General features: G+C 48.5%; 1 protein-coding gene across 1 annotated transcript; it reads left to right on the plus strand.

Moving 5' to 3' along the window:
- Nucleotides 1–422: 422 nt before the first annotated feature.
- On the plus strand, nt 423–3,264 carry PCNA (proliferating cell nuclear antigen). The gene is made up of 6 exons (XM_059831522.1): nt 423–682; nt 1,257–1,354; nt 1,752–1,819; nt 2,004–2,198; nt 2,449–2,572; nt 2,700–3,264. Exons 1-6 carry the CDS (start codon nt 462–464, stop codon nt 2,780–2,782), a joined length of 789 nt encoding a protein of 262 aa, XP_059687505.1. The 5' UTR covers nt 423–461; the 3' UTR covers nt 2,783–3,264.
- The last annotated feature ends 2,758 nt before the right edge of the window (nt 3,265–6,022 follow it).

Consider the following 6,022-nt stretch of genomic DNA (forward strand, 5'->3'; position numbering starts at 1 on the left):
GGCCCTGCGTGTGGCACTGACCCTGCGGTGCAGGCGGAGGATGGGCTGCAGGGATCAGAGAGTCCCCCCCTCAGCCGGGGCGCGGGGTGAGCGGGGCCTCCCGAGCCCGCCGCCTCCCCTAGGCCCCGCCGGCCATCGCTGCACGGCGAGGCGGGACGCGGGCTCGCGCCCCGGAGCGGGGTGGGGCGCGTAAGCAGCGTGATGATTGGCTCCCGCTGGGCGAGGGGGCAAGATTAAGGGGAGGAGCGGCGCCTGGATTGGCCAGAGAGCGGGGGGCACCTGTCATGTGAGCGTAGATAGGGTTTCGCTGAGGGAGGGCAGGGCCGCTGGTGATTGGCTGAGGTACGGCGGTGGGCGGGGCGCAGGGCCGGTATAAAAGGGGTGCTTGGCGGGCAGTGGCTTTTGGCGGCCAGTGGCGCTCCCAGGTTTGGTGTGTGTGGTCGTTCGCTGCTGCTGCGAGGATGTTCGAGGCGCGGCTGGTGCAGGGCTCGGTGCTCAAGCGGGTGCTGGAGGCCCTCAAGGACCTCATCACCGAGGCCTGCTGGGACCTGGGCTCGGGCGGCATCAGCCTGCAGAGCATGGACTCGTCGCACGTCTCCCTGGTGCAGCTCACGCTGCGCTCCGAGGGCTTCGACACCTACCGCTGCGACCGCAACATCGCCATGGGCGTCAACCTCTCCAGGTGGTGGCGGCGGCGGGGCCTCCCCGGGCGCGGGGATGGGGGAGTGGGCCCGGCCCTGAGGGGAAGGGGGGGCCGCCGGGCCTTGGGGAGGGGGTGTGTGAGGGGAAGATGCGGGGCGAATGGGCGCCTTTGCCCTCGCCGTCCCTGGGGAGCGGCTGCCGGGGCGCGTGGGGGCCGTTCGGAGCCCTTCTCGGCCCTTCCCCCATTCTCCTCAGCGCTCTCGCGCCGTTTTTTGCGGCGCGCGCGGGGCCCGTCAGCGGCGGTGACGTCACTGCCGGCGCCGAGCGCGCGGCGCGCTGTGGCGGGAAAGCCTGGCGGGGAGCAGGGGAGGCCGAGCGCTGCCCGCCATGGCGCCGAGCCGGCCGCCCCGGCCCTCGCTCCGCCGCCCTGGGAGGGAGATGTGGCGGGGGGACGAGCTCGAGCTCTGCTCCTTCTGCACTGCTCCCTACGCTGCGTCTGAGGGTGCTGACTGCTTCTTGCTAGCCTTGTTCTCACAGTCGGTAGTAGGCGATGGGCTGGTGTTCGTGCTTGCTCTGCTTAAAATCCTGTGAGTGACCTATCTTTCCCCTCCCAGCATGTCCAAAATACTGAAATGTGCTGGGAACGAAGACATCATAACTCTCCGAGCAGAAGACAATGCAGATACGTTGGCTCTAGTGTTTGAAGCACCGAGTGAGTGTTAATTTGGGAGCTAATTTGCTACCGTGATACTTTTTAGCTAGTCTCCATAAAGCACTCAGATGCAGGGGGAGGAGGAAATGACGATAAATACTTCAGAAATGGGAAGGGTCACCTGATACTTAAACTCTTGAAACGATCTGGAGATGTAAGCTTAGTCAACTTGACCAATATTTTCTTTGTAAGAGAGACTTTTCTTTAGACCACATACAGATGCTCTTGGTGGGTTGCTGTCCTACGAAAGGCTGTTTGGGTTGCTTTCAGATTTCTAACTCTAATTAAACAAGGTGGATCTTAATGTCATAATTGAGGTGTTTTTACTTGGGGGAGGGAAAACTCAGGATGATAACTTCTTGGAAACACTTGGTCAAACTGTGCTTTGTTTCTTTAGATCAGGAAAAAGTTTCTGACTATGAGATGAAGCTAATGGATCTTGATGTGGAGCAGCTTGGAATTCCAGTAAGTAGTGGCTCAAATGACTGACTACATTGTCTCTTAGAAAGGGGTGTTCTTCCGTGTTCACATCAGACTTGGAGTTTGAGCTTGTAACATAACTTCCTTTGGAGAGACTAGACAAAACTCGAGTGTGGTGACTACACCAAGCTTCTTGATAGAAGTTTAGTTGTGACATTTTCCTTCACAGGAACAAGAATATAGTTGTGTAGTGAAAATGCCTTCCGCTGAGTTCGCACGCATCTGTAGAGATCTCAGCCACATCGGCGATGCAGTTGTCATCTCCTGTGCAAAAGATGGTGTGAAATTTTCAGCTAATGGAGAGCTGGGCAATGGAAACATCAAGCTGTCACAGACCAGTAACGTGGATAAAGAGGAAGAAGCTGTAAGTTAAGCTGTCATAGTTACTGTGGTGTCTTCACTGTTGAGGTTTCTACTAATATGATTGATTCTCTGACCTGTTGGAGGCTAAAGCTGGGTGTATTTCTCCGGTTTGCAGATTAGAGTCAGCAAATTGGTGCTAACTTTAGGTCCTTACCCGCGGGGAGTAGCACTGGCTGCCTTTGCGTGAGGCATCTGAATTATTTGAGACTTGTTGCATTTATTGAGGTCTAACCTGGCTGCTGGTTTTCTAGGTTACAATAGAGATGAATGAGCCAGTCCAATTGACCTTTGCTCTGAGGTACTTGAATTTTTTTACCAAAGCCACTCCCCTGTCACCTACAGTAACACTCAGCATGTCTGCAGATGTTCCTCTTGGTAAGTACAAGCAGCTCTCCTTGAAAATACCCTTGTAGAATGCTGCCACCCTAGAACTGCAGTAAGAACTCTTGATCGAATGGCTTTTCTGAAGATCCTTCTGAATACTGTTTTTTCTTTTTTGCAGTTGTGGAGTACAAGATTGCTGATATGGGACACTTAAAATACTACCTGGCTCCAAAGATTGAAGACCAACAAGAAGGCTCTTAATTGGAGTAGGACTGAGGGGGAGATCTGGTCAGCTCTTTAGAGAGGACACTGACTTTGAGGAGGAAATGGTGTTATTAGCAATCTCAGTGCATTGGAGCATCGTATGAGCACTGTTAGGCATGTTGTGTAGATACCTTTGTAAATATTTTTCAACTGACTATTTTGCTATACTGGTGTCGTTGGAAATAGGAAATTCTGTGTTTTTTCTAGTCTGTTCCTGTACTTCCAATAATCTCTTAGATGCTGTCTTAAGGTGAAATATCTTACTCTTCTCAACTGGTGTTAGAGAAGGGGTGCAATATTTAACTTGAGTAAAGATGATGCTTCCTAGAGTTTCACCTGTGGAACTGTAGTTGACTAGGCTTGCTGTTCAACTATTATTTGGCCTTACTTCATTTATTTTTGAAGCTGGTATTCTGACTGAAACTTGGAAAATGGAAATAAAGAATACAATTTCATGGGTTTTATCCTGTTTAAATGTGGATGGATGAATCATGCTTTGTCAAACTGTGCTAACATATCCTTGGCCCTTGTTCAAAGAAACTGCAACAGGCAAGCTTGTGCTTTTTTTACACTGGTGTTACCAGATTCTGCTTTGATCGTTTGGATGTGTTGAAATGGAGAGGTGTGGTTACAGTGTGAATAACAAATAGCTCCATGATGCTGTTTCCTAAAGGAAATAGTTTCCTTAAAAGCAGAGGAGGTTTGTGAAGCGGGTTGTGCTTAACATGCATTAGCTTTGGCTGATATTGGAGCTGCCTCTGGCAGGGGCTGTTCCTGTAGCTGTCCCTGGCTCTTGGTGGAGTCAGAGTGTGGAGGCACATGCTGTGGTGTAGTAGTGACTGAAAGTTGGGTGGTCTGGCAGCAAGCTGTGCAAACCCTTCCTGGTTTGGGCTCTACTTTTTCCAGCTTAATGATGTTAAGCTACTCCTAACAGATCTGTGCATGCTGTGTTCGTTGGGTGCCTTCATCCCACACCTTCAATGCTTCTGTTGACACATATAGTAACTTACCTGTGCCACCAGCAATTCCTCTCTTGAGAATATTTGTGATCATCTTTCTTCTCGATGAACATGAGAGGTTTATAGCATGTTTCACCCTGAAGGTTTGATAAAAACAGGATTTGAAAACAGTTTCAGGCAGCTACTGGATTTTTTTGCTTACTGTATTGCCACCAGCTAGCCATAAATCCTTACCCTCCATCTGGAACCTGTGTCACAAATGAAGAAACACTGAAAAGCAATTCAGCTGGCTTGATCAGTGCTGTGTGGTAAGTGTACTTACAGGCTCTTAAGTGCTGTGGGTATGCTGATTTTTTTAGGAGGCTGTGTACTTCCCACCAGTCAGCAATACAACAGGATTCTGAGCATAAACTGCCTGCAAACTTGACAACCCAACTGATTGGGCAGAAGAATTTCACAAGGTGGCAGTACTGACTAAAACAAATTCTGCTGTGTCAGAATGGTATGGCTACCATTGTGATAGATACTTGTCCCTGCTCAAAGCTGGGGGACAGGATTTCTTAATGCCCTTGCCTTTGATTCTTCATCAGTAGCAGTGCTGCTCTATTAGTAGAGATGGTTTAGACTGTGGTTTTCTTCTGCTGTGATGCAGATAGCTCCCTGCATGGTTTTCAGCTCTGTTACTGAGCTTTGTCTCATGTCTGCAGAGCATGCCCTGTTTATTCTGTTGAACTTAGCTTGCTGATGAATTCATACCTGTAAGAAGACATCTCAAAAGCAAGATCTTCAGCTGCCCTACAGTTTTTCAGCCATTTGCTGAGTTGCTGCCCTTGGCAAAATTGCCCAGAACAGTAGTAGTGGATACCTTAGATAACCAGGAGGCTTTTTTTCACTCTAAATCTGATGCTTCTCAGGTTGGACGGCTGTTGTACCCACAAGTACAGTGAGTAAATACATGCTTCGGCGAAGAATCAGATTCCTGATGTTGATATAAGGAAGGATGCTGGTTTTAATGATGTACATAAAGCTGGGGTAGTGATTGAAGCAAACTCTTCTTGGTGCAACCTCCTGTTGTAGGGGGGGATTACCAACATCTTATTTGTGCCATTCTACCCATAAACACACTATAAAGATAAGCCAAATGGTTTAATAAGGCTTATTTTTACAGCTGTGATGACCAAATGGAGCAGCCTCATGTAAGAAACATCCTTTAACATAAGTAGCTACACACCTGTGTTTCAACTTGCGTGCTGTCTGTGTTCTGGATAAATCCTTAAAGAGGCTGGATGTTTGCTTTGCCGTTGCCATTCCCAAATAATCAAAATAAAGATGCTCCTTTAAAAAAAAACCAACAAACTGGGGAGGTTGTAAAAGCTCTGTGTGGTTCTCCATGTTTGAGTAAGCTTTTGAAGTTTGTATCTTTAAATACTTACATTTTTCTTACCAAGGAGAAAAGAAATAAGAAATGGGGAGGGAGAATTCCTTGAAACTTAAGGAGAATAGGCTTTTCAGGCTCTAAATCAAGTGCATAGTTTATTAACTTAGAGGAACTGGAACCATGGTAATCCCTGCAGTTCCCTTGTCTGGAGCAGTTGGAGGAAGTAGATCCCCAGCTATTTCATTGCATGGGCTAATATTGTTTCAGGTCCTAGAAATAATTTTCTGGCAATAGGGCTAACTATGTGACAGACAAGCTAATGGAGGGCTGTGCTGTGTCTGACAGTTTAATTATGTCCAGATCTTCCTTTAGAAAATCAACTTAATTTAAAGTATGTGTAGGAGTGATACGTATGAATGTACTCTTTCAGAAACCATCTAAAAGGCAGCCCTGAAATGACAGGTTAGCTCCGGTGGGTCTCGCGTGACGTGGGCCTGGGTTGACTGCTTATTGCATTAGGTGTGAGGTTTGAGCTTCTGAAAAGGCAAGAAATGACATTCCCTTCTTCCCTTATCCCTGGACAGAGAGGGTAGAAAAATAGATGGCTCTTATTTAGTGGATAAACAGGATTTGGGTTTGAAGTGCCGTGTTTGCATTTACTGGCAAGCTCCCCTTGTGAGCCTGTGCTCTGCCAAGCCTTCTCCCAGGACATTGTTCTGTTCTGTTCCAGCCTGCCCAAGGACGCTGCGATTCCAGCTGCCAATCTGGAGTGTGAGGCTGAAAATGACCCAGCGGAGCTGAGCCAGCAAGAGGCCGCTGCAATAACCTGGAAGGAAATGACTGTCATCAGGAATAAACTTCCTGGGTAGTTCTGCGGCCGGGGCAGCGCGGAAGAGAAGC

The sequence above is a fragment of the Gavia stellata genome, chromosome 31 (assembly GCF_030936135.1).
Source record: "Gavia stellata isolate bGavSte3 chromosome 31, bGavSte3.hap2, whole genome shotgun sequence".
Classification (NCBI taxonomy): domain Eukaryota; kingdom Metazoa; phylum Chordata; class Aves; order Gaviiformes; family Gaviidae; genus Gavia; species Gavia stellata.

Excerpts from the sequence above, each read along its gene's own strand:
- PCNA (XM_059831522.1), top strand. The coding sequence starts at position 462 with ATGTTCGAGGCGCGGCTGGTGCAGGGCTCGGTGCTCAAGCGGGTGCTG. Across the intron at positions 1,820-2,003 it reads TGGAGCAGCTTGGAATTCCA|GAACAAGAATATAGTTGTGT; the intron begins GTAAGTAGTGGC and ends TTTCCTTCACAG. Across the intron at positions 2,199-2,448 it reads TGGATAAAGAGGAAGAAGCT|GTTACAATAGAGATGAATGA; the intron begins GTAAGTTAAGCT and ends CTGGTTTTCTAG.